This window comes from Anomalospiza imberbis, chromosome 17 (genome assembly GCF_031753505.1).
Source record: "Anomalospiza imberbis isolate Cuckoo-Finch-1a 21T00152 chromosome 17, ASM3175350v1, whole genome shotgun sequence".
Classification (NCBI taxonomy): Eukaryota; Metazoa; Chordata; class Aves; order Passeriformes; family Viduidae; genus Anomalospiza; species Anomalospiza imberbis.
The window spans coordinates 15,525,114-15,552,895 of NC_089697.1; the positions used below are offsets into that span (position 1 = coordinate 15,525,114).

The 27,782-nt window shown below is 43.8% G+C and overlaps 1 protein-coding gene across 5 annotated transcripts; it reads left to right on the forward strand.

The window, feature by feature from the left end:
- The first annotated feature begins 396 nt into the window (after positions 1-396).
- RBL1 (RB transcriptional corepressor like 1) lies at positions 397-27,653 on the forward strand. Of its 5 annotated transcripts, none has more exons than XM_068208196.1 (22): positions 397-559; positions 663-796; positions 1,804-2,004; positions 3,322-3,386; positions 3,478-3,606; positions 3,712-3,872; positions 4,615-4,664; positions 6,321-6,504; positions 7,952-8,118; positions 10,001-10,113; positions 10,648-10,751; positions 11,294-11,431; positions 12,981-13,145; positions 13,318-13,453; positions 15,876-16,142; positions 17,637-17,815; positions 19,663-19,839; positions 21,219-21,290; positions 21,474-21,558; positions 23,166-23,317; positions 25,112-25,276; positions 25,521-27,653. In XM_068208196.1, the coding sequence occupies exons 1-22, from the start codon at positions 428-430 to the stop codon at positions 25,689-25,691; spliced, it is 3,147 nt and encodes a 1,048-aa protein (XP_068064297.1). In that variant the 5' UTR covers positions 397-427; the 3' UTR covers positions 25,692-27,653. The 5 variants fall into 5 exon arrangements, with proteins under 5 accessions (XP_068064297.1, XP_068064295.1, XP_068064298.1 ...); XM_068208194.1 differs by having other exon boundaries at positions 398-559; positions 23,151-23,317; XM_068208197.1 differs by having other exon boundaries at positions 398-559; positions 17,691-17,815; positions 23,151-23,317.
- The last annotated feature ends 129 nt before the right edge of the window (positions 27,654-27,782 follow it).

Sequence of the window (27,782 nt, forward strand, 5' to 3'; positions counted from 1 at the left end):
CGGGCAGCGCGGCCGCGGCCCAGGAGTGGGGCGGCTCCGGGGCCCGCGGGGGCCGTGCGCGGGGCCCGGAGGCCGCCGAGAAGATGCTGCAGCCACGCGTGTCCCAGGGCGCCGGGGGCCCAGGAAAAGCCGCTCCTGCCGTGGCCTCCCGGAGCCGTGCGCGGGCATGGGCCGCGAGCACCCGCCAGCACCGAGCGCCCGCCTGCAGACGGGTGGCCGCGGGTGACCGCGGGTGACCCCGGCTGACCGCGGGTGACCGCGGGTGACCCCGGCTGGCCCCGGCTGACCCCGGCTGGCCCCGGGTGGCCGCGGGTGTCCGCGGGTGACCCCGGGTGGCAGCGACCGCCGCCCCGCCCGTGTCCCCGCCCCCGCCCCGCGGCGGAAGCAGCCCCGCCCTTCCGGCGGTTTTGGCGCGCGCTCCGCCGCCATGTCCCGCCCGGGGGCCGCCGATCCCGGCGCCGCCGTGGAGCGGCTCTGCCTGGAGCTCAACCTGGACGCGGCGAGCGCGGCCGAGGCGCTGCGCGACTTCACGGCGCTGCGGGGCACCTACAGCCTGGAGGTGAGCGGGGCCGGGTGGGGCCGGGCGGGCGGGCGCGGTCCCGCCCCGGCCGAGCCTGCGGGGCGCGGCGCTGCCCCGGTGACCGCGGCGCCCGTGCCCGCAGGGCGAAGCGCTGCACTGGTTGGCCTGCGCGCTGTACGTCGCCTGCCGGCGGAGCCGCGTGCCCACCGTGGGGAGCAGCCCGATGGAGGGGAACGGCGTCTCCCTGACCCGCATCCTGCGCTCCGCACGCCTCAGGTGAGCGCCCCGCCTGCCGGGCTGGGCCCTGCTGCTGCGGCGAGCACTCGGCGCCGGGAGAGCCCTGCCCTGCCCTGCCCTGCCCGAGCCGCTCGTCCCGGTGCCGCTCGTCCCGGTGCCGCTCGTCCCGGTGCCGCTCGTCCCGGTGCCGCTCGTCCCGGTGCCGCTCGTCCCGGTGCCGCTCCTTCGCTCCCAGCGCTGCCAGCGCGGCGAGGTTAAAGCAGTAAATCCGCTGTTATGGCAGATGGAAATTAGATGCAAATGCGTAATTTCCAATTTCAAGCCTTTAGGGAACCACCTGTGTCGGAGCAGTAGCTGTTCTACACGCGCCAGTTGTTTTTCTCCGTAGTTAATTTTACCACAAACATCTCGGCGCGCCATCCCGGTGCAAGGTTTGTGTGGCTCAGATTCAGGCCAAACCCCGGTGGAGAGCTGGCAGCCGCTGGTTTTTCTGGGAACACGGCACTGGTGATCGCAGAGCTCGCCTCCTGCACGCCCCGGCAGCAGCTGCCCTGTCGCTGTGCTTCTGACCTGGGGACGTGGAGCCCGGAATGTTGCTCGTTCCATTTGAAGACCCCGCTCTCCGCTGAGCTGCTGGAGGGGTTCTCAGTTATTTACATCCCCAGCCGGCAGGTTTTTGTGCAGGTAACTTTGACAGGCATCGACTCTTGGCTTGTTTCGGTGCCTGCCCTACCTCTGCCTCAACACCCGCAGAGCTGCGCCTGCACTTGCTGTTCACCACTGCCCTGCTCTACACAGCCATGCTGGCAGCCTCCTCATCGAGTTAATGTTCCCGTGCCTTGAAGAGGGTCAGGGAGAAACCCCAGAGTGATAAAAGGCAAAAAGCTGATAACATACAGTTTGGGAGTCTTATCAAAATAAATTGTAAACCTACCTAGTAATTATGTCAGTCTTTAAAGGAGCAAATATGTTGCATTTTGGCTTTTTAAAATTTTAGAATGTAAGTTAGTTAAAGCTCAAAACAAACTTTTCTTCTTTCTTTTAAGTTTAATTCAGTTTTTTAGCAAAATGAAGAAGTGGATGGACATGTCAAACCTGCCCCAGGAATTCCGAGAGCGAGTTGAGAGGCTGGAGAGAAATTTTGAAGTGTCAACTGTGATTTTCAAAAAGTTTGAACCAATATTTTTTGATATATTTCAAAACCCTTATGAAGAAAGTTCCAAACCGCATCGAAGCAGGAAGCAGAGGTATTTTTTAGATTTGATGTGACTTTTCCCTGGAAAGAGTTATATCCAATATAAGTTTACGAAAATTAATTTCCAGAGTGCTGGGGTCTCTTTGACTCTGAAATGCAGTCAGTGCAGAGCACCCCTGAGCCCGGTGGGTGCAGCTCAGGTCAGCTGGGCTTCTCATGCAGCTGCTGTGACACAGGAGCTGTCCCACGGTGGGAATGTCAGGGCGTGGTGGGGAGAGGTACCCTGAGCTGGGTACCCATTGCTCCAAGGTACAGTGAGATCAGCGCTTCAGGCGTTTAGCAGGAAGAGCTGAAGTAGCACAGCGGTGTTCTGTCTTGGCACAGCGCTGCCAGGGGGTTGGTGTCACACTGATGATCCCTCTGCTCGAGGGCTGTCACATCCCTGTGACCTCCGCGCTGCCGGGTGTTTGCCGTGGTTGCCAGATGAGTGGAAGCACCAAATGGGAGGAAGTTACAGCCGATGTGCTCGTTTTTATGGCAGATTTGGGAACTTGTGGTGTCATCTTCAACCGACACATGGAATGTCTGCCCTACTGACAGGAGCTTGTCCATACTCCCTGCAAGAATATGTGGCTGTGACAGCTTTGTAGTGAGATTGTAAGCTTGGGGTTGAGGGAGCCAAGCTGTGGATCTGCAAGATGGTTTTGTCAATTCATGTGGGTTCTCTGGATGTGAGGGGGGATAATTGTTCTGGTGCAGTGCTCCAGTGTAGCTCCACATCCACAGGCAGAGTGCAGGGGGAGGTGCTCTGTTGGTGTTCCTTTCTCAGAGCAGTGTTGGTTGGTGCCACCACAGCTTTGGCTGCTCTGTGGGTTGAGTCATGTCTTCCATGGTCTTCCAGCTCCATGGGCTTGGATAGTTCTGCTCCAAACACGAGTCAGCAGCTGAGCTGTAGTACAAGCTGTAATTGCCTGTTCTGAAGGGATGGCTGATGCTTTAGTAAAATATTTTGGAAAAACCATCACTGGAATATATATAGCCTTTGTCACCTCCCCACCTGTAGGAGGTATGACACCAGCAGAATAGTGTGGCAGGGTCAGAGGCCAGGGGCAGCCTTTGGCTTGGGAACAGGGTTGAGAAGTTGTGGGTGTGTGCAGGACACTCTGTGGAGCCAGGTCAGGCATTGTCTGTCAGGCAGTGAGAACTGAACTCAGGACGTGTAGCTTAGACAGTGCTTTAGTGTGGAATTATGACACCAGCTCCAGCTGTTGTTTTAAGCAGGGAAATTGAATGAAATTTGAACTGTAGAACAAGGTTTGGCTTCCTGGAACTGAAGAGTAACTTCTCCCCCTATTTCTCTTGTGGACAGGCGGGTGCCATGCAGCGTCAAAGATCTCTTCAGCTTCTGCTGGACTCTCTTTGTGTACACTAAGGGTAGGCTGCTTGCTTTGCCTGCATGGTTTGTATACATTCCCGGCTGTGAACTTCTGTTGTGTTGCTTGACGTGATGTGCTGTCTCTTAAAGGTAATTTCCGTATGATTGGAGATGATTTAGTAAATTCGTATCATTTACTTCTGTGCTGCTTGGACCTGATTTTTGCCAATGCCCTTCTGTGTCCAAACAGAAGAGATTTGCTTAATCCATCATTTAAAGGTATGGTGGGGATAGATTATTTACAATCAACTGTGCTTTGTTCTCTTGGCTCATTTGAAATGAAGTTGAAGGTTGGTTGTCTTCCCCCTTCCTCCTGGTTCCCAGGCTTACCAGTGGAATTCCACACTCTGGAGATCAAAGCCTCTGAGGATCCTCCCTGCATCATTGCCATGCTCTGCGAGCTGCATGACGGGCTCCTCGTGGAAGCGAAAGGCATAAAGGAGCACTACTTCAAACCATACATTGCAAAGCTGTTTGATAGGAAGGTACATCTTGCGAGATTTATGAGCACTTGGTGGTGCTCCGTGGTGGTCTCAAGATCACTTAAGTCATGCAGGTTCCACAGGGGAGAGCAAAGGAACTTGTTAATAAGCAAAGGAACTCAGGCTGGCTCAGGTTTTCTTTGTATTTTAGCAGGAGCAGAATTCCCTCACTTTTAATGCCGTGTGCTGTAAGGTCTCCTCTGTTTCCGCTTTTTATGTCAGTGAAAAAATCTTTTCTTTCCTTTCTTGGCAGTGTGAAACTGAATCATGAAGGATGGTGTTTTCTTCAGGCAAAAAAAAAAAAATTGATCTCCTTGTGAAATAATTGTATGGTAGTGTGGGTCCTGCTGCTTTTCTTGAAGTTGAGCAAAATGCTTTGGAAGGAGAGGTTGAGGTTGCACATGTACAAATTGTCCTGTCTAGTTCTGATCCTGGAAATGTTTTCCAAGCTCTGTGGAAGCTTCTTTGTAGTTGCTCATTGGGTCAGTCCCTAAGCCAGCAGTGAGCAGATGTTGCATTGCAGGGCTGGCTCTGAGCAGTGAATTTGTCTGGAGCTTGGATCCACTTGGGCTTTGTGCTCTGTCTTGGTAATGGCACTGTAGCCCTTTGGTCTAGGCCAAAAAAAAAAAAAAGAGTCCAGTTATGCACCTAAATCTTGTTTTCTTTTTGACTAAAACCATCTTGCTCTCACACTTGAAGCAATTTTGATTTCATTATCTAAGATACTTCTGCTTTTTATTCTTAGATCTTAAAAGGAGACTGTCTGTTGGATCTTTGCAACTTTACAGAAAATAGGTACGTTACAGCTTTTGTTCTCGATGATGGGGCTTGGTTCATGTCTGAAGCATGGGCCTTTGTGTACTAAATCTGTTTTCCTATTCCTTTGTCTTGCCATATATAATGGGTTTTGATTATTTGACCACCAAAGCTGCTCTGGCTGAAACACTGTCTGGATCAGAGGTGTGGCCCATGTCAGGGGTTCAAGCTGCAGAGATTTTTTTCTTGATATCAGCTTTTTTGGTGCTTGCTCTGATTCTCTGGCAACTGTAATCTTTGAATAATGTAATGCAAACTAAAACCTTGGCTCTGAACGTTACAGATGTGTTTCTATACACATATTATTCCCAAGTAGGGAAATCTCTAAATTTATTTCTTTATTTCTAACTGAGTGTATAAATCTGTGGATACAGCAGATGGACTCAAAAGCAAACAAAGCAACAATTGCAAAACCACAAAAAGGAGGTGAACAACTTCTGTGGGACAGAAGTGTAGTTGTTTCAGAAACTATGAATTCACTTCTGAAAACTACTTTAAATGCAAACTATTAAAAATCCTTGTCAATTTTTTTTGCCTTTTGCAAAAATACCTAATTATTTGTTTCTGCCTTTTGTTTGTGAGCTTTTAACTTGTTGGTTTGCTTTGGGAATTTTGAGCACAGACTCAATTGTTTTAACAATGTAGATAACACCTCAATTTAGATATACATTTATTTCTTTGATCATTGAACATTGAATGTCTCCTAGTAGTTCTCCTTTAAGATTACTAGTATTCCTTCAGTAACACTGTTATATGGAATGATACTGTAGTTCCTGCTCTTTTGCAAGTAGTCTGACATCTCAAAGACTCTTGTAAGCATCTCTGGGTTTTTTTTTTTTTGTCCAACTTTCCACAGACCTTTACATTTTCCTAAAAGACATGGGGCAGCTGAAGCTGTGATACAGTCAGGTTTCCTGTGGGATCACAGAGTTGCTTGTGTTGTGAATACATTGTTATATTCCATTGTTATACATGCTGGAACTGCATTCCTGACCCAGCTGCAGGCAGGATTATTGACTCAAGCCATTTCTGATTTTCATCGAGAAGATCCATTCGAATTCCCAAGTGTATGTTTAAAGCCTTGCAACCTTGGTGGGATTACACATTCCTTTATTCCAGCTGCGTTTGCTGGAAAAAAGAAAATGAAGAATCTGTTTGGTATCACAAGTCAGTGGTGATTTTAGAAATAAAACCCAGGCAGGTAACTCCTCACTTTCCCCTCCTCTGCACCATTAGGAAAATTATGGGCTACAGAGTGGCCATCCCAGAAATGCAGCAGAGTGAGTTGGGTGCAGTTCTCCCTGGTGCACAGATTTAACCTCTGACCTGCTGAGCACTTCCAGATTGGTTTATTCACAGCTGGCGTGAAAGCAAAGTTGATTTTTCCCTCTTCCTACTGAGATCCAAATGCTGGTGGAAGAATGATTCCTGCAGTGATCCTGGAGAGGTTTTGGGTGCAAGGGCAGGCAGGGATGAGTGGGGGCAGGTTGCTCAGGGAGGTGGGAGCAGCATTGCTGTCCAGAGCATGAAACTCTGGCCCTATGTTGGTTTGGGGCTGTACCTGCACTGCTGGGGCACCTTCTTTGTTTCTTCAACAGTTAAACCTTTGGTATCAAACCTGGGCTTCTCTTTCAGTAAAGCACTGAATAAAGAGTATGAAGAGTATGTTCTGACCGTGGGTGACTTTGATGAGAGAGTTTTCCTGGGAGCTGATGCTGAAGAAGAAATTGGCACTCGAAAATTCCCTGCAGATGTGCCAGGAGAGAAAACAGCAGCAAGAACTCACATGGAGTGTCATCTGCAGCAGCATTTTGAAAAGGTGATTCATTTAGCATGGCAAGCTCACTTGAAGATCTCCTTCAAGTTTTCTCACCCTTATACACTCTTTGAATCATTGAGGTGACTTGAAATTTCTTCTTCCTGAGAGGAAGATGGTGAACACAGGCTTCAGTGCTGTCTTGCTATAAAGAGAAAAAATGGTACCTTTTTTCCTGTGGAATTTTTAAAATAACTATTCCTGAAACAGAATGAGTGCACTTTCACGTGATAGTTTGGTTTTGTCCAAGAAAAATTAGTAAGTAAGTAATTAATACCCAAACATGTAGGTCTTAGTTTTGATCAAGCTTCATTTATACCCCGTAATCATACCAACAAAACCTTGACACTGAATTAATTTCCCACTGTTTCCTTTCTTAGGAAAGGAAAAGTCAACTTCCCTACTCTTCTGTGGAAAGTAAGATTCATGCATAAGCCTCAACAACGTCTCTCTTTGTTACAAAAAGTAGCCTATAAACAGAGTTAATGTTTCACTGTGGTTAGAAATGTAAAATGTATTTAATGAAGTTGACATGCAGGGAAACAGTTGTTTGATTACTTTTTAATCTTGGATAAGGGGGAAAAATAGTATTGGCTGTGTGAAAGAACCATATGCTATTTGATTTACATTTCAATTAAAAAATAAGAATTCTTATTCTAAGATGCTGGTGCAAGTGTAAATGAATCATATGTCTTAGCTTTTTCCCCCAAATATAAGTGTGTTCCATCTTCAGGCAAATTAAAGATGGGAGTTTGGAAAGGGCTTTATTAATTCTGAGCTTCCGTTTCTGTAGTATAATATTACTGTTTATGCACAATGGCTGCAGGCTTCACCTTTTCTCACTGTTTGCCTTGTATCTTCAGATTGTTGTCAGTGCAGATAATTAAATCCAAAAACATTACTGTGTCACTTCCAGCGAGCAGGATACAAATAGGTCCGTGCAGTCCACAGAGCTCCATCTGCTCAGTGCCACTTCTTCCTTTGGATGGAGGATGAAGGGAGGCCCGTTTCCCAAGGAACGTTCTCCCGGGAACCTCTCCTGGGCAGCTCTGCCGCCCACTCCTTGTGTCACCCAGCTAATGCAGTCAGGGACTGAGAATGGAAGCATGTGCTTCCTCTTCCTTGCCCTGTATTTTCAATGTTCAAATGAGCCTAAAAATTTACAGCTTTTAAGATTTTAGGTCTTGTTTTACTGAGTTTTAGTTGTAAAATCCCTTTGAGTTAATTTTTCGCTGCTGGAAGATTTGTTATATTTTATATTTATGGAGTCCTGGGGAAAACTTTGGCTCATTTTTAGTCACTTCTGAGCTCACAAGTGAAGCCTTCACGTGGTTGTACTAGAGGTGTCATTTTAATCTTTGAAGGAATTTTGCAGGAGATGCTCATTTGGAAGGTAATTGAAACAGTTTTGTTGGCTGATTTCTATTTATTATTTTTCTCTGTCTGACAGAAAAGGTCATTTGCACCTTCAACTCCACTGACTGGCAGAAGATACCTGCAAGAAAAGGAAACTGCCATCACTCCTGTGGCTTCGGCCACACAGAGCGTGAGCCGTTTGCAGAGCATGGTGGCTGGGTTGAAAAATGCACCGAGTGAACAACTTACAGCTATTTTTGAGTGAGTATGTCCACTTCAGCTGCTTTCATTGACATAGAAACTCATCTTTTGGCTTTTTTTTTTCTTTGGGGCAGAATATTTTGGTCTGTGTTTCTGTATTATTTCTTGTTGAAGAATCTTCTGTTTGCTCAATGATTTTATCTGGAGAACGCACACATCCCCATCTGACTTGTCACCACTGTTGCATTAAGGGAGCTTCAGCTTTTGCTGATGCTGATTTGTCTGTCTGATTGAAAGCCAAATGCATTTTTTTGTTTGTTTACATTTTAAACAAGTACTTATCAATTAAAAGAGGTGGTAACCATGTTGGCAGAGGTTTTGGAGAAGGGCTTATTCAGGTGAGCAAGCTGCAGTCTTCACCCTCAGCTGGGAAGATAAAACTAGGAGCAGCCTACAGGCTGCCCATTTTCCCCTCACACTGCTGTAGGGTGTGTTGGTCTTACCCCATGGCACGAGGATGTGCCTCGCAGTGACCCTGGTCACTGTCAGTGCTGACCTGGAATAGCAGCAGCACCCACTCAGGATGTTCAGGTGGTTGTTCCCTGAGCACACATCAGATTTCTGCCTTCCTCCCTGAGCATAGCTCATAAAAAGCAGTAATTGAATAGTAAATACCTGTAAAGATGCTGGGTGTTTGCCTAATATCTTTCCAAGTTAAGGTCCTGCTGTGTTACGGTGTCTCCACATGTATTTTTCAAATCAGAATAGACATTTAGTATTAGCACTTAATATTTGAAGTCCAGAAGCAATGTTTCTTTTAAAGTAAACAGGTAAAAAATACTACTTACTGTTCTCATCTTTGGAGTTATGTATATTTGAAAGTTTTGCTAGCACTAGTTCCTAAAAGTTTATAACTGTGCTCTGTGGGATGTATTTGTTTTGAATGTTTCTTTGATTGTTTTTATGTAAGGACTGATACTATTTATAACGTACAATTAAGACATTAACGTGTCTGTAATCTCTGATAAAACGTGTGTTTGTTCCAAATAATAAACCAGACTCTCAGGAGAGAGGTAGATATTAAAATGGGAACAAGAACTGCATAAGCCTTTGGCAGGAGCTGCGATGAGTACTTTGCTCATCCTGGATGTGAGTTCAGCAAGCACTCGGGTATATATGCTGTGTCCCTGGAAGAAATGGAGAAACTGTAGTTGGGGCTCTGTAATATTCTATGCTTTTCAGTATTTTCTTTTTCAAGTATTTTCTTTTTCAAATGAAAATTCCATGGAAAAGCTTTGAAGTTAATTAGAAGGCTTTGTTCAAAGAGAAACCTTAGCTGATTTTAGTTCTGGCTTTTCAGAGTAATTTAGTGTCTTAATTTGACACCAGCCACGGGCCACTGTCCTCTAAAACACAGTTGCTGGAAAATTCAGAAGCATTCAGAAAGAACATCTCCAGCCAGAGATACTATGGCCCTTTTTAGTGGCAGTGACAATGTGGAGTTCATCAGTTCTCCCAGTCTTGGTGGGAAATGGGAAGATGCTGCTGCCTCTTCCCTCTAAGCTTTTCTGTGCTGCCTCAAACTGAGCCTGGCCTGTGTGGTGTCGTGGATGCCTTTGGCTGGTTGCTTGTTGTAGTATCCTTACTCCTGGCAGGTTCATCTTTCTCCTCACTGTGCTGCTGTGGTTCTTGCTTTCTCCTGCGTTTGTTCCAAGATCTGCATATCAGCCCTGGCCCTGTTAGGAAGAGAGGACCCAGTACTTGTGTATGTTTTATATTTTCCTCTGTCTGTGTAATACAGGCTCTTGCTGATGAGGAATGCTTGGTGTAATTGGCTTATCTTTTTATTTTGGTTTTATGGTTGTTGTTGTTTCTTGATGTTTATGTTTTTAAACTGGATAGTAATTTATACAAACAAGGCTTTCTTTGCTTTTGGCTTCAGGTCTTGTGCCCGCAGCCCCTTGGAAAGCATCATGAGCAGAGTGAAGGAAATTGGTGAGACCTTCTGTTGCAGCTACACTCAGTCAACAGATGAGCAGCCAGGATCTCACATAGGTATGGAGGGAAAGGCATGGGGTGTTTCAAAATACTAAACCAGGGCAAACAGAATGCATACCTGTACTGTTTTCTTTATTTAACATAGTGGAGTTTGTTTTATCCCAGGATACACCCAAGCAGAAAACTGCTGCTGTCAAGCAGTATACTGTAAAGAATAAAAGTTTGTGGCAGAGTAAACCCAAGGCTGCAGTTCAAACCGGGATAACCAAGAAATCATGGAAAAGCAACTCTTGAGTGGAAACTTGCATTCTTGTTAGTTTTATAATTTAAAGGAAACTGAAAGCAAATAGGAAAATTATTATTGCAAAATTACATCACAAGAAATATTACAATAAATAATCCTTTCAAATACTTATGGAATTTCATGCTGTACCTGGGACTAGTGGATTTTTGAACTTCTTTTTGTTTGCAAAGTATGTATGTACTCACATGAACTATTGTTTTGGATGAGAACAGGTGCTGCTCAGTTTAGTCTTAACCCTGCTTGTGCCCGTGGCATTGGACTTAATCTCTGTTGATTTTAAATTTCAGATTTTGCTGTAAACAGATTAAAACTGGCAGAGATCTTGTACTATAAAATCTTGGAGACTATAATGGTGCAAGAAACACGGAGACTGCATGGGAAGGATTTGACTGTAAGTAAAGAACCAGGGAAAGATTAGAGCATTTTTTGTAACTGTTTCTTGGAGTTTATCTTCAGGCAGTTCCAGAACAAAGCACTGTAAAGCACTTTGTGTATGTTGTTAATACTAAAAAGGGGAAATATATAGGAGCTGCCAAAATGTATTTTTCTTCTACTATTTAAACCAGGATAACTATCATAACTAAACCTTTGAATTTGTGTGGCCTTCTAGAATTACAACTTTATGGACAGATAACTCTTATTATCTTCCTTTCCCAGTGAGCAGTGCTAATACTTCCTGTTAGCACTGCATTTGCTCTGCTTTATGTTGCACAGCAAGGAGGCCAGTTCATTTGTCCATAGCATGCCAAATGTGATCGTTTTGGTGTTGTTACGCTACTTCTGTTCTCCCCAACTTCCCTGTAAAAAGGAGGTTGTGGATGGGAGAAGAAGCCAGCTTCTTTCCAACAATAAGCTGTGTAGTGTTAGTAGCACAAAATTCCAGCTTCTGTTTCCCAAATCTGAGGCCAGTGCCATTTTGTGTGCTCTCTCCAGGCTCTCCTGGAACAGGATCTCTTCCACCGCTCCCTCCTCGCATGCTGCTTGGAGATTGTGCTCTTCGCGTACAGCTCGCCTCGCACCTTCCCCTGGATCATTGAAGTTCTTGACCTCAGGCCATTCTATTTCTACAAGGTAAATAAACACTGGCTTAGGACAGGATGTGTGTTAAAAATGGCATGTTACTGGATTGAGAGTGGTAGAGGATGATGCTCTTCCTCCCTAGGGAGTCAGGTAAGACAAGGACTGATATTAACTGTGCATTAGGCCTGTTCCAAATTCTGACTGTCCTGAAGTGTATTACTTGGAAGGTGTAATGCCAGAGCTGAAGCTGAAATATAAAGTAAAAACCCCATTTTGTAAATTGTACTGGTCTGTAACATACTGTAGATCAACTTTTACTGGATTAAAGCCTTCAAGCATATATTTTGTTGATATTTATATTAATTGACTACAATGTAGTTCTAAAATAGCAGCTACAGATCTGAAATGTTGCCTTTGGCTGCTACTACTTATCACAGGCTTGCTTTGCTAAGTTTGGGAGCTTTTCCTTTATGTAACGAAACATAGAATATCTTTTTCAGGGTTTTCTCTGGTTTTGCTTTTCATTTAACCACATTTTCCCCACTTCCAGTGTAACTTGATTTTCGTCCACTTCAATCCTTTTATCACCTAGCCGTATGCCTCCAGTTTTTGCTGGATACCTAGCAGCTTACTGGGGTTAGTTCTGAATAAAGCAAGTAGTTCTGTTTAGATGACAGCAACCAAAAAATGGAAGCCTTTGAGAAAGCTGGTTCATTATCTGTCCTTCCTTTTTCCTTCACTCCTCAGCTGTAGCTGTAGGGCAGTACTGGAGCTGTAACAAATCTGTCAATATTGCTGTGGCTGTTGGTAGCCTCCATCAAAACTGGTGCACATCCAACTTTATGGAACAGATTTATGTTTTATTTTAATTTTCTCAGCTATTCAGTGTGTATTCTTGCAGCACTCTTGTTTGGACAAAAATTGCCATTGCAAAGGTCTCACATAAGAGAGACTTGTGACATTTGTAACTTTGTTCTCTGGGTGTAGCTTCTGTAGCAGGAATAACCAAACATAGCACTAGGTCTTCCAGGGAACTTTTATGACATTTCCCTCTCTGGAACTTTAGCAAAACAGGCTGAATGCTCCTCTGACAGGAATAACACAGGGTGGATCTTGTGCTGGAATATGACACTGCAATCACCCATTTGTCCATGTTAAAGGTTCTGAGTGCTTCTTAAATGAAACTTCAGTGCTTTTCAGCTCCTCGTGTCATGGGCTGCTTATTTGCAAGAGCTGAAATGCTGGGGCTGTCATGCCCTGCTGAGCAGCTCTACCTGATCACATCTCCCAGGTCAGTGCTGCGTGTGCCCAGTGCTTTCACCTGTGCACGGTTAGCAGGGGTGAGACAGGGCCCTGAAAACCCCTGGGGTGGATTGTTCTGCACTGATGGCATATCTGCTGTCCTCTTCCAGTCCCCCAGGTTGCTTTGGGAAAGGGGGTTAAACAAAAAGGGATCAGAAGAGGGCTGGGGAAGACGAAGATGTGAAGAGACTGGAGCACTCTGTGTTGACATTTTGAACAGGAGCCTGAAATAAAGAGCAGTTAGATGGTGTTAAACATGAGCAATGTGACATTGCTGTGTGTGTGTCATTGTCATCAGGTTATTGAAGTGCTGATTCGGTCTGAGGAAGGACTTTCCAGAGACATGGTGAAGCACCTCAATAGCATTGAGGAACAGATTCTGGAGAGTCTGGCCTGGACTCGGAACTCAGCACTCTGGAATGCACTCGAGGCCTCAGAAAACAAAGTCCCAACCTGTGAAGAAGTATGTGATCTCATTCCTGTTACTAGGAAATTCATGTTCTTTTTCTCACTTGTTGTTTTATACAGAAAACTGTTCAAATCAGATTATTACTGCAGAAAATCTTCTATTAATCAATTGTCACAAAGAAGGGAAATTAATTTGTTATCTGGTACTGACATTTCTTATTTCTCAGGTAATATTTCCCAGTAATTTTGAGGCCAGCAATGGAGGAAGTGGGTTTGGGCACTTGCCCATGATGCCATTATCTCCCATAATTCATCCTCGAGTGAAAGAGGTTCGGACAGATCTTGGTGGAAGTTTAAGACGAGGTGAGTTCAAGGCTTCTGATACTATTTGAACGTGTGAATTTGGGGAGGGGGTTACACTTTGTCATTGCAAAAAGCAACCTTGAATCTGAATTGAGAGTTCAGAATTGTGATGTTTATTTGATCAAGAGAAGGTCAGGAGGCACCCCATCAAAGCAGTGCTGTGACTCATTGGCAGCAGACAGTGCTTCCATTCTGGACTGGAGCAGATGCCAGGGTGACCTTAACTCTGAGGTGTCATCTAATCACTTACTGTCCATTGATGTTCAAATTTTTCCAGTTTTTTTTTTTTTTTTTTTTTTTTGCTTCCTGTTAGTTTATGGTGAGTTTGACTGGAGTTCAGGTGACACTTTTTTTAGATATGGTGACAGAGCTACACTTACTCCTGCGTCCTACAGAACTGTTTTTGTGCAGGGGTGGAGGACAATGCTTTGCATACAGTGTTCTGTCCTCTGAAGCTGCTCTGTGCAGATTGCTGGATCTAACACAGAGCTCTCTCCTGACAGTGAGGGTGCAGAAGCAGTGCCAGCACTGCTGTTTCCTTTGCATGCTTCTCTAGTTAGGAATTGCTGCTTTTGTTGCATCCCAGACACCGGTCCATGTGTTCTTGCACGTGCTCCATGGACTGGTGGTTTGTGTAATGTTGTCTCCTTCGGTGTTTGTCTGGCAACAGACAAGGCTGTTTGGTGTTTTTATAAATGCTCCTTAGGAAGGAGATGTACAAGCAGTTTCTGTGTGAGCGTTCACTGAGGGAAGAGGAACTAGATTGGAGATGGTGTCTTATTTATGGGGAAGGCTGTGTGAGACACAGCTTCATATTTGAGAATCTGGTACTAGAGCTTCTCCTGAATTCAGCTGGGAGGATGGCGGGGATAGGAAATGTTTATTTGTCTTTGGTACCAAGAGAACCATCTTGGCAGAGTTAGAAGTAAGGTCTCCTATGGAAGACCAGACAGCTACAGAAGCTGAGCTGGGTAGCGCTGCCAACCTCCTGGCCCTGGTACAGGGGAAGCTGTGGGAGAGAGAAACTCAAGGCAAAATCAAAAGCGAAGACATTGTGGCCAGTCACTCTGACTGCTCTGAGGAGGGAGGATGTAACAAGGACGTTGCTGGCGCAAAGGAATGTATCAGGTGTGGAAAAGACGGGAGACGAGCACATCCGATGATGTCTGACAAGCCTCGTTTATTCAAAATATGCGAATACATTTATAACTATAATAATGAAGTTCATGCATATTGCAAAAGCTAAGCTCCTTATTGGTTTATGCTGCAAAGGCCATCTCCACCCCTCGGGGCTTTCCAGTTTGCATGCTCCTCATTCCTGTGATTAATGTAGCTTTGTTTTTCTACCCTTACATCCTGGTTGCACATCTTATTATTGCCTAAAAGCTGCCTAATATCAGCACAGCAACCTTCAAGGGCACAACAGCCTTGAGGCCTCAGCCCCTCTTAACTAACTGAACTGTATCATGTCCTTTAACCCTTAGCCAGTCGTCTACAAAACTCTCCACAATTGGGGACCTGATAAGAGAAAAGATTGTGTTGCTACAGGAACAAGGGCAAAGGGGTCTGAGTGTAAAATTTTGTACAGAACTCAGAGAACTGTAAATACTGGTGACTAGTATAATGAATGGGCTCTGCTTGCATGGCATGGTCCGTGTCTCTCAATCCTCACAGTCTCCAATCAGTCTTACCTGGCCAGTTATCCAGATAATTTGATTCATGGGAAATAGGAGATGCTTGTCACTGTTATTGTCAGAGACTGCAGCAGAAATGCAAAAACCCTGTGAACAGAAGCCTGGTACATTAGTGCTGTGTACTTCAGGCTTATTACTGGAGTAAATGTTTGAAAGCAACGGAAAAGCCTGAGAGGAACTGGGGCTACGTGAGGGCTGACTAGGAGCAGTTTAGAGAGAGTTTGAAAGCCAGAACATGGGGAAGACAGCATGTCCAAGGAGTATGGTTAGAGTTCCTGTAGAGGAATGTGTTCACAGGAGTAACACTTGCAAATATTCTTAATTGCTAGGCTGACTGGAGTAAGTACCTGTGATCCTGTGTGTTCCTCAGTATCTGTGGATGTGAGTGGCAGCTCAGCTTCCATGTGATACCTGATGGCGGAACTGCGCTGTCTGGGGTGACTGCAAAAGGAGTCAGTCAGACTACAGATCTTGTTCTTCTCACCTCTGAACGGTGAGCTCTGAGAGCTGGCCTGAGCAAAAGGAGTGACTGCAAAAGGAGTCAGTCAGACTACAGATCTTGTTCTTCTCACCTCTGAACGGTGAGCTCTGAGAGCAGGCCTGGGCTATAAGTGATCTCTGCTGGTGTAGTTGGAAGGTATCCTTTCCCATTCTCTGCAGAAGTGTTTCCATTAAGCTGCTGTTGTTAAGGTTTTGTTGGGTTTATTTTTTCTTCCTTGACATGCCAGACATGCAGCCATTGTCTCCAATCTCTGTTCACGAGCGCTACAGTTCTCCTACAGCTGGAAGTGCTAAGAGAAGGCTCTTTGGAGATGACAGCCCCAAAGAAATCCGGATGGAAAAAATCTTAACGAAAGGAACTAAGCTGACAATTGCTCCAGCATCAAGCATTGGTGCTGAAAACATGTCAGTGTCTCCTGCCCAGACAGTGCTGACCATGACAACCACTACAGGACCAGGAAAAGCAGGACAGAAGGTCACTATCCCACTGCATGGTAGGAGTTCCTGCTCTTTTCCTTCTCTATTAAGATGTTTTCTTTAGTCTTAAGTTATGCTTAGACCAACCATGCATCTTGAAAGTGTGTTGCTTTTTCTTTCTGAAAAAACAGTTACTTTCTCAACAAGGGCTGTCCTGGTTTGAAGGACAGGCGTCTGTCAAGGAAAGTGGGAACCATCCTGGGATGGAAAATATGACCCCCTTCCCTCTGAATTATTGTAACTTTGAAATTACAGGGCTTTCAGGCAAAGATATGGGAAAGGGAACAGCTAGCTTTCAGGCAAAGATATGGGAAAGGGAACAGTTCCTTGCTAGCGTGTGTGTGTGCCAGTGAAGTCCCAGTTCAGTGGCTGCTCTCATGAGCAACTGCTCACTCATGGCACAGAAGCAGGACAGGGCTGGCTCCCCCCAGTGAACAGCAGCTGGACCATCCTCCGAGGGTGAGAAGCCAAGCCCAGGCTCTCACTGAGAGAGGGCGAGGAGCCGAGCCCAGCCTCTCACTTCCCAGCCAAAATTTCGAGGTATCTTTTCCCTTCCAAAGAGAAAAATACCCAGGTAAAGACAATAGCCAGCCTTACCCTGAGCCGAGGCAACTTCTTTTGTCTCTATTAAGTACAGGTCGTTTTTGTCTCTTAGAAATGTATGGGAGAAAATTCCCTGAGAGAAAGAAAACAAAAGGAGCAATCCTAAGCTCCAACAGCAACAAAAAAGGTTAAATTTATATTGACATCACATCCTTGGAGACATCTGATCCCTGGCAAACACACTGAGGATTTCTCCTCTTGAAGAAAAGATCATATTTGTGCTCCTTCCAGATATACCTCACACATTAAGCAGCATTTTGCTTTTCAGCTCCATTAATGATTTTCTGCAATTTGTCTTAATTTAGTCTGTTAAAATCTCAAAAGGCTCTGGAACTTCTCGATAAGAGTTACATGCTAACATTAGCAAAATACTGTGAGACTTCTGTTCTGTGGAAGTTGGGTGATACTTGAATATTTCTGAAAATTATGCATGAGCATTGAGTTTATAGCCATTTCTTAATTTAAAAATTTGGTCTATAGTTAAAGATTAAAATAAAAATTCTGCACTGCTCATGTTTAAGGAGATTTTCAGCAAGATAATTTGATTACTGAGGAAACTAATGAGGACTGTATAGGATATGCTGCCAGTTTTGCAGAATAAGAATATAAAAAAAGAATGCCCACCTTCCCCAATAGAGTGGAAAACCAAGTACAGAAATTGTGATTGCTTGTAAACTTTGTACTTTAAGATAACCTTTAGAAAAGATCATTCACATTCAGATTCTTCCTTTAAACCTCACCAGAAATGTAATTTTTGCTATTTCTCAAGACTCAGTCTTTTTAGACTGTAGTACAGAGGATGAGATGTCTTCAGTATCAAATGTTCATAAATGAGCTGGATTTGCTGTTTGAGTCTGCAGCATAAGGAGAGCAACCAGTTTATTTCTGGGTGTGTGTATCCTCTCCAGGTATTGCAAATGACATGGGTGGAATCACCTTGATCCCCATTTCAATTAATTTAGGCCAGCCATGTAAAGTGGATGCTCAGGCTCCCTGCCACCCTCCTGGGAATCAAGCACAAGAAGTGCAGCTGCCAGCGGCCAGCAAACCGAAGAGAACGGGCTCCTTGGCACTGTTCTACAGGAAGGTGAGTGGCCTTACTCGGAAGGGGTGCTGTACTTGTTCTCGTGGCCATGCTGGAGCCTGCCTGCCTCTGCAGCTCCCATTACCTTCAGCCTTCATGTGCCTTAAGCTTGGCACATGCAGTTCTTATATACCTTGAAGAAGAAGGAAAAAGATGTTGAGTGTTGCAGAGAGTCCAGTTTTCTCCTTTCCATCCATGAGATTTCTTTTTCTTTTTAATTAGGAGCGCCTATAAATAAATATTAAAGGCGTACTTTATTTCAGATTTTACTTCTCTTGGCTATTTTGATTGCCCCCACATTAGCAAGGGTTAGATCTGACATGAGAAGATTTTCCTGTGTCTCGCTCATTCAAACTGCGCTGCTGTGGCTCCAGCATCTGGAGATGCTCCTTTCCCACTTTTAAGTCCTCCCAGCAGTGCTGATCGTGCTGGGCTGGGTGCTCAGAAAGCAGTGATGAATAACATGATGAATAACACAGTAGCTTAAGGCTTCTAGAAAGAATGGGTTTGAAATAATGCAAGATTAAGTTAAGAACTGGGTGTGCTTCAGAGAAACTTCAGATGACTTACTTAGACTTGCTTTCACTTTCAGTGTGAATTTTGTGAAGGGTCTTTGGAGGAAGCAGGCTAACTTGGTCTAAATGGCTACAAAGAATATATCCTTAAATTAGTCTCTCTCAAAAATATTAGAAGATTTTTCTTTGCTGTTATTTTCTTACTAGGCAAGTTATTTTCAGAGGTTTTCCCCTTTCAGGGTATCTGTATAGATATAATAGAACTTAAGAAGTTCTACCATGAACAGTCTTTAAGGTACATCTTAATACAAAAAATGATTTCTGGAAACACTTGTAAGCCACATCCTTTGTCTGAACTTTTGGTTCTTTAATTTTGCCCATGAGGAGGTTTCTCTGAGAAAGGAGTAAGAATTGATCAGCCACCTGGCAGTCGAGAACATTGCATTTTGGAAGTATTACTCTCAGCTGGGCAGAGCTTCAAGTGTAGCTTTGTCTTTGACTAACCGTGTCATAGGCAACGTAATTCCTCTTAGTTATGAAGAAGAGCTAAAACCTTGACTTTTATTTGTCTTCAAATTTTGACCTTCCATTTACAGTGATTATTGTACTTACAATGATAATTTTCCCCTAGTTTCCTTTCCCACTCCTGTTCAGTAGAGCAAGTGAAAATGACACCACCCTTTCCTGCTTTCCAGCATAAAGAAAGTGTCTAGTTAGTTAGTGAGGGATATGGTGTAGAAGCTATAGGCATAATGTTTTTAGGTGGATTTTCTGCAAGTGTTATTAGAGATTCAACAGTTGAAGAGTGGACAGCTTAGTCTTTGAATCCAATAATTCCGGAATGATTTTGGTTGGAAAGGACCTAAAAGATCAAATCATTCCACCCCTGACGTGGGCAGGGACACTTTCTGCTAGACCATGCCCCATCTAGTCTGGCCTTGAACACTCCAGAAATGAGGCAACAACAGCTTCTCTGGGCACCCTGTGCCAGGGCTTCGCCTCCCTCACAGGGAAGAGTTCCCTCCCAGTATCCCATCTAACTCTGCCCTCTGGCACTGGGAAGCCATTGGCACTCCAGGCCCTTGTTCCAAGTCCCTCTCCAGCACTCCTGGAGCCCCCTTCGGCAGCAGAAGAGGCTCTGCGGCCTCTCTGGAGCATTTTCTTCTCCAGGCTGAACAACTCCCATCCTCCCAGATCTCTTATGGGAGAGGTGTTCCTTTCCTCGAATGATCTTTGTGGCCCTTACAGAATAGCTCTGCTTTGCTGATTTTTATTTCTGCAGGCCAGGGTAAGCTTCTTTGGCTTCACTCTTTACTGTGTGTCTTTTCCTTCCAGGTGTATCATCTGGCAAGTGTGCGCTTGCGTGATCTGTGCTTAAAACTGGATGTTTCCAATGACTTGCGCAGGAAGATATGGACATGTTTTGAATTCACATTGGTTCATTGTGCTGATCTTATGAAAGACAGGCATTTGGACCAGCTCCTCCTCTGTGCTTTTTATATCATGGCAAAGGTAACATAGTTTTAAGAAATTCATGGAATTTTATGTTCAAAATATCAGGTGTGTTCAGCATTTACAGTTTGACTGATTAATTTGTGTCGTATTACTGGAGGGAAGGGGAAGGTCCTTCCAAGAATTGGATCAAGTCTCAGTATGGTTTTCTCCTTGTTTTGCATATCTCAGCTCAATGGCTTGTTGATGGAAATTCTTGACAGGGTTTTTCTTCTCTTTTTGAGTGCGTTCACAGTGAGCACTGGTGGACACAGACAAAGCACTGTGTGGTCTTATTGCCCTGGATTTGTTTTCTGTCCCATTTGTCATCTTGACAGTCTGTCGATCTGAACTAAAAATTCCATTGCAATTACAGAATTGGGCAGGTGCATAAATTTGCAGGAGCAAATTTATGTAAGGTGGTTTCTACTCCCAAAAAATCCTTTTAGCTTTTGATAATTCAGCCTGAGGAATTGAGGTGGTTGCCTGTTGTACTTAATTTCTTACTTCATTTGCCAGCTTTAATTTAAGGTGGTGTTAAATTGGATTGTGAAACTGGACTATTGGTTTGACTGAAATTTGAGCTGATGGTTACAGTGTCCATCAAGCCTGATTCAGACACAAAATTCAGGAGGCTGGATTATTTTTTCTTAAGGGCAAATGAAGAGGAGCACTGTGTGGAGGGAAACAGATGTTTAAATTGTGACTACCTGTGCTCTTAACTGCAGCATGGGTTAGGTTCTCCTGATGTCAATACTGATAGCAAAGCCATTTAATAGTCAGTGCTCTGTATTTTATCATTTAATTTGTCAGTTGTTTTGGGGATTTTTATAATACAGACGTTTGAATGCTGTCTCCAGTGCAGTGTGAGACCTGACGGCTTAGCCAGAGACATTGATACATTGTCTCCTGGCTCCTACTACAAAAACTGTTGCTTGCCTGCTCTTGAAATTACAGATGTATGGCTGAAAAACAAAGCACTTTAAGAAATGAGCTATTTTGAAATAAAAAAGCAAGGTGAAATTGCATGTGTGTACCTGCCTAATGTCCTGTTCAGGATTTCCCCACTTTTTGTTTAGAAAAGTTATGGATGCAGTTTCCAAATTCAGAAAACACATTTTGGACTTAATAATATTTCCTTTCTTTAATTTTAAGTGTCACTGGAAGAAAAGTCTGGAAAGGAGTAATGCCTAAGCATCATAAACAACAAAAAGCTTTAGTAGCTAAGAAACAAGGAATTCCTGAAGAAGAAAAATCTTTGCTGTTTCATGCTCTCATCATTAGAGATACATTTTTAAATTATGTATTCATAGTAATACTCCTCAAAAAGCTACATGCTGGACCTCAGCAGCCCGGCCTCCTTGCTTGCACTTGGTCTTCAACAGCCTTTTCTTTTCCAGGTAACCAAAGAGGAAAGAACTTTTCAGGACATAATGAAAAGTTACAGAAATCAGCCACAGGCAAACAGCCACGTAAGTCCATAGCATTGCCTTTACTTTCTGTAAAGCTCATAAGTGGCTTTTGCAGTCTTTGTGCTCATAAGAGAAGTCAAATCCTCTGCAGTGTAATACTTCTTCCTGTTCAGATGGATTTCATCTAGTCTCCTGACTTCCTTGCTTTCCTTCACAAGAGTGTTTTTCCCTGGTGTCTTGTAGGTTTATAGGAGTGTCTTGTTGAGAAGTACTTCTGCTGATGTTCCATTGGACAAAAATGCAAACCCAGATATAGAGATGACAGAAGGTGAGTACAGCAAAGGAATCTGCTCTTTTCAATAGCATACTTGGGGCTTTTAAAGAACTGGACTGTCAAGTAATAGGAAGTGGAGCAAGTTTTACAATTGGGTGGAACTATTTTCTTAGTATGTCAGTGATACTGTAGTGCTTCTTGGATGGCAACACTGATAACAAAGAAAAATGAAGATAAACAGTACCTAGAATATTATGGTGGGGTTTTTTTAATATCATCCATTCTGAAGACTGAAGTAGGAAGAACTTGTTTCAGAAAATAAAAATGCTAACTCTCCAGGACCACCATTTTCTTATAATCAGGTTTCTTTTAAATAGGTAATGCTTTCTTTGCTCTGGGTTGGAGAAGAAAAGGGATAAGAGTAGTATTTGAGAAAAGCATGAGAACTGTGCCATGCCTGTTTTGAGTGACGTGTCAGGAAAGTGAGAGATCAAAAGCCCATGTATGAACCCATGAGCAGAGCAGATCATACATGAACCCATGAGCAGATCTGTAGCCAGGACACGCGTGGAGTTTAGTTTGTTCTTTGTGGCAAATTCCCTCTGGGTGGGATTCATCTGCCTTAATGAATATTAGAGCCATTTTTAAAGGCCTGTTGAGGGTTCTATCAGGGTCATTGAAAGTACTGATCTCATTTAAGTCCTGTCTGACACCTCCACAGTTACTAGATGACTTGGAGTATCTGAAGTGACACTAGGCTCTGGTATTTTGTCAGACAAATATACGTGATTACAAACTTCTTCAGTGGCTTTTCCTTCCAGACTTTCTTCAGTTCATGGACTTGTGTCTCCTTTACACAGTATTAACTCCAGGTCTTTTGAATGCCAGTTCACAGGAGCTGTGCTTGTGTTATGAGAGAAGGAAGGCAGATGGACAAAGCAGTCACTTATGGGTGTCAGCTGGAGCTTTGGATGTTTGTCTCAGTGCACTGATTGCCAGAGACTTTGTGTGCTGCTCTGTTTTACTTGGCAGGCAGCAGAATGCAGGAGACATAGATGGTTTTATTCAGTAACACTTCAGCTTAATTAGGAGAGAGCAAACATCAACAGAAATACACTTGCTGTGTGGCTGCAGCTTTTCCCACTTAACAGAATATGCCTGAAAAATGGTGTCATGACTTCCTTGCTGCATATCTGAGTTGAGCACCAAGTTTTTCTTCTCTAGCTGATCACAAGAGACTTTCAGAGAAGCCAAAAGCTGGGAGCTGTCAGACTGCTTAAAACTTAGTTTTAAGAGCAAGTAATGGCTGTGTACCACTCCCCACACTCCCCAAAATAAATATGGAAGAAGGGGTCAGTTGTGCTACAGTTTCTTGCTACAGCTACTTCCAAGTTTGGAATAAAGGTTGATACTGGCATTTTTAGACATAACCCACAAGCCTGCTCACAGCAATTGGTAGCCCCTCCTGATGTTCATAACCACCTGCAGCACACCCTGCTCCTGGTTCAAGCACATTTCTTGAATTCCTGTCTTTAACTGGTCAATTTCTGGAGAAGTTCTTGCCAGCTGGACATCATAAGTTCAACTCTGAAGTGTCTGGTTTGCCAATGCTGTAATTTTGAAATCTGAAGCTCTCTTATTGTTAGACTCATCTGTGAAAGCTGGCAGTTCCTTGGGACGATCCGCAGCAGAGAACTCGAGTGAGTCAGAAACAGAGGAGAGAGGAGATCTTATTAAATTTTATAACGCAGTCTACGTAGGAAGAGTAAAGTCATTTGCACTGAAGTACGATATCACAAACCAGGATCATGTGGTAAGTAAAGTATTTTGGAATTAATACTCACAGAATCATTTTTCCTGGCAGGTAAATGTATGTGTCATGGTTTAACATGGAAGTGAATTTTCTCAGAAAGCTGGTAGTCAAACTAATCAGTGGCCAGGGTTGGATATTAGCATTTGGACTGACTACTGAAGGCATGGACACGCCTCTGAGAACACAGGGGGTTAAAAACAAGAACTCCCAAGGAAACCGTCTCTTTGGTTCGGGTGTGGGACGAGTGCAGACCTCCCCTGCCCAGCCCCGGGCTGGGGGAAGCCATGCGGCCTGCGGGAGGTAAGCCAGGGGCTGAAGGACTGGAACCGGGCCGGCCCCTGTGGACAGAGGGGTGGAGAGAAAGGAGATGGCTTTGTTCTCCCCCTAAAGGGAAGAGACAGAGAGCCTGACCGCACTTGGAAATTCGTCAGCAGAGGAGAAAGAGAAAGCGGGGGGAGGTGCCTAGCTTTAAGAGTTAAGTTCTGGGCAGAGATTTCAGCTGTCTGGGGAGTTTGAACTTTTAACCTTATCCTGGGAAATGAAGGCTTTGCAAAATACTACTCTTCTTCGATTTGAAATAGAGGAGAGACAGTCCAAGACTTGAGATGTTAGAAGAAATTTTTAAGTGGGAAGGAGATGATGGAGTAGCTTTTGGCTAGACTTTTCTTGTTAACCATAGACTGAACCAAATTCTCCTGCAACAGAGACTGCATTTTAGAGAGATGTGATGGTGAACCAAGAGACCTGCTTCAGCAACTACCAGCACAGGAATGGAGAGAACAGAGAAAAGATGAGGAGGGTGTGGTGATGCCCCCTGTCTTTCAGGAAGAAGATGATCTCTGTTCTTAGACCCTCGGCCCCAGGGGAGGAAGAAAATGGTGGGGGGGGACTGTAGTCCTAAGAGGAGATGCTGAACTGTTGTCTCTTTTAGTGGGTGGCAAAGCATCCTTAAAAGAGCCCTATGAGCAGTCTGTCCATGCACGGTGGTGAGAGCACTGTGACATGGAAAAGAAAGTGTCACACTGGCAGATTTTCTCCGGGTGGTTGCCATGTGTGACGTGGAAACACAAGGGTGGCAATTGTGTTTCCTGGGGGAGTCTGTGGTGCAAGAGAGACTTCTCTCTCCTTTGAGGGAATGAGTATTGATTATCTGAAGGGTAGCAACTTGACCAAGAATCCCAGGTAGTGTCTCACTGTGGTTTTTTTAGAAATTAAGTGTGGGGAGGAGGAGTATTTTGGAGGGTCTTCATCCTAGATTTAGTGTGTGTCTTTTATAGTAGTAGTAGTTTATTAAAGTTTGGGGTTTTTTTCCTTTGTTATTAAGCTTGGGCCTGCTCTGCTCTGTTCCTGATCACATCTCACAGTATTTATTTTAAGAAAATGTATTTTCATGGAAGCGCTGGCATTGCGCCAGCGACAAACTCTGACAGTATGTCAATAACTTTGTCTTGTCACCTGGTGTGGGTCAAGTCAGATAATTGGAGGTAATGGTGTGAGCACTTGCTTTAACAGCCTTTCAAGAGGACAAATGTAGATGCTGCTCAGTTTTCAAACCCAGTTCCAAATTCTTTACATCAATGCAATACCTATTTGCTCAAATGCCTGTGGACTGTCTCTGTAAGGCATCTGGAAGATTAATTCTCTTGCTTGGTTGTTACTTGATCTGTTGTTTCACTGCCACAAGTTAAAATATTCTAAAGAAGACCTGGAAGTGTATTAATCTCCTCTTGCGTGAAGTTCCTGCTCTCAGGATGTTCCCATTGAGCTGCTGTGCAGACGTGTCCTCTCTTGCAGATGGAGGCGCCTCCGCTGTCGCCGTTCCCCAGCATCCGGCAGCAGCCGGTGTCTCCCCGGCGCATCTCCCAGCAGCACTCCGTGTACGTGTCGCCTCACAAGAACGGCACCTGCCTCACACCTCGAACTGCTCTGCTCTACAAGTTCAATGGCAGCCCTTCCAAGGTAGAGACAAAAACAAGGCTGAACGTGGTTGAGAAAGGGTTAATTGTCGTCTAATTAGGATGTGGTCTAGTGCAGTTCTGATGTGTTATAATGAATAGTCTCTCACTTTGCACTGAAAGGTAAATTCTGTACGTAGACTCCATCACTCAGAGCTGCAGGATAACCTGTTGTTCTCTGATATTTCAGACATAGAGCAAGTATGAAATGGAATCAGAGTAACTCATTATTTTTGTCTTGATCGCAGAGTTTGAAGGACATCAACAATATGATAAAACAAGGTGAACACAGGAGTAAGAAGCGAGCAATAACAATTGACAGTGACACTGAATCCCCCACAAAGCGACTCTGCCAGGAAAATGATGATGTTCTACTAAAACGTCTGCAGGATGTTGTCAGTGAAAGAGCAAATCACTAAAAAACTTCTCCTTTCTGTGGGATCTCTACGTTACGGAGCTGGATATTTATTTCTTGGTTTTGTATATAGACAACTGTCAAGTTCCTTCAACACTGAACTTTCACCTGACTTCCACAGGACGCAAAAAGTAAGAGTTATGTAGGAAATGCCAGTGATCTTCATGCCCAAAGACCACACTGTGCTATAACTTACTCTGAGCTGTTTTAGCAAAAGAATGTTCTGTGAAAGCCGTATTGGATGTTCTCAAGCCTCATTTGGAGCATCATGAGTTCTGAGTGTAACTCAGCTTGTAATACCAGTTTTATTATTAGAATAAGAGTGATAAAGAAATTAGTGAAATCAGTGAAGTTACCTCAAGCTTTTGGTATTTGGAGAAGAAACTTGCAAAGTGCCTTATTTGAAAAGAATATGGAATTTTATGCATTATTTTACTGTGGAGTAACTGGAGGGAGAATAAATGAATTATTTAGCCTCAGGAAGAGCTGAGTGCTTTTGAAGTGTCAGAACTGCTAAAGTCCGTGTTGTGACATGTATCTGACAGCTTTTGCAGTAACAAAGGTAATAATCTAAAAACACAAACAGTGGTGACTTAAGTTGGACTCTGGTAAAGCACTGAGATACAGTTCTGTGAGCCTGACTTCCCTTTCTTTCGAGCCAGTGGTGCTCCACATTGGAAGCCACAGAGCAGCCTGCCCTAGATGCTGCTCATACCCATGGCAGCTCACCCATAAGGAAATACAGTTACAGCTCAATTCAGCAGCTAGGGTTTGGTCATCTCAAAGCTGTTCAAATGCACAAATTCATTTAATAAATTGAATCTCTTGTTATTTCCTGAGGACCTTTAGCCTCTTGTGTAGTATCTACACTGAATGTAAGCCCATCACATAAGGAGATGTGTATGTGTGAGGTTTTGTAGAAGGCTTGGGTTCACTGGAAAAGTATAAATTCTAGCATCCAGTTCTTGTGACTGAGTTTTTAATGCTGATGATTTGGTAGGGCCTATTTTACCAAAATGGCGAAAAGTCAGGGTTTACTCATTACTGTAAATTAGTAGTTTGATCTTATTTTATAATTGTATTTAAGGTTAGAGACATAGAGAAACTTCTCAGCACTGTACTTTTCAGTTTCTATGTAACTGAACTGAAAAAAAAAAAAGAACGATTATATAGGACTTACTTGACGGGCTCTGTTCCCTTCCCTGGCTGAGTGAATTAGTATTTGCTGTGAGATCCACAGCTCTAGGGGAGAACACTGCCATGATTTTGAGCAGCCTCAGCTAATGAATCTAGCCAGCAGCGATGAAGGAGAAATTGATTACTAAGTGTAGGTGTGCAGGGACACTACTCAGCAAGGAGTAGAAAGTTTGCAAATTTGGTTTTGAGTCATTAACTACTTGGATATTTGATTTTTTTAAACTTTTTTACTTTTAAAAAAAGGTGGTTGCCCAGGGAGAGCTGCAGTATGAGGAAATGGCCATGCAGTGGAATAGGTTTCATGTAGATATTTAATTTCCTTTAATTTTATTCAAGTTTTAATGTTTGTCTTCAGATTTTGAGATAAGAAGAAGTGGAGGATTGCAGCCTTTCTGCAATAGGATAGGAAATTTATGGTTAGGCATGACAGCATCGGTCTTTCCATGGTATTGTATGATGAGAGTTTAGTTGACATGGTTTTAATTCAATATCATGTGCAAATCTCCTGATGTCTCTGCTCCCCACACTGTCACTGCATTCTCTGACAGTAGACAACTGATGGAGCCAAAATCCTTTTTAACTGTTATGTGTAGTGTTTTTTCATTAGGAAAATGAATGTTGTACAACTGGATGCAGTTCAAAATTCTTCACCTTTTTAGGTGATCTAAAGACTATTTTGGGCTAAAACAATAGCTTACATGGAAATTTTGTAACAGTTTCAAAGTGCCTTCACAGGTAAATCTGTATTTTATAATAAACAACTAAAAAGTATTTGAACCTGTGTTGCTGTATTTCCTGTTGTTTTGCTGTGCCAATTCATTGAACAATGCCTTCTATCTGCATTTTCTGTAACATCAAAGACCTTCATCATTTTTATGCTCCCTCAGATTTCTTTAGG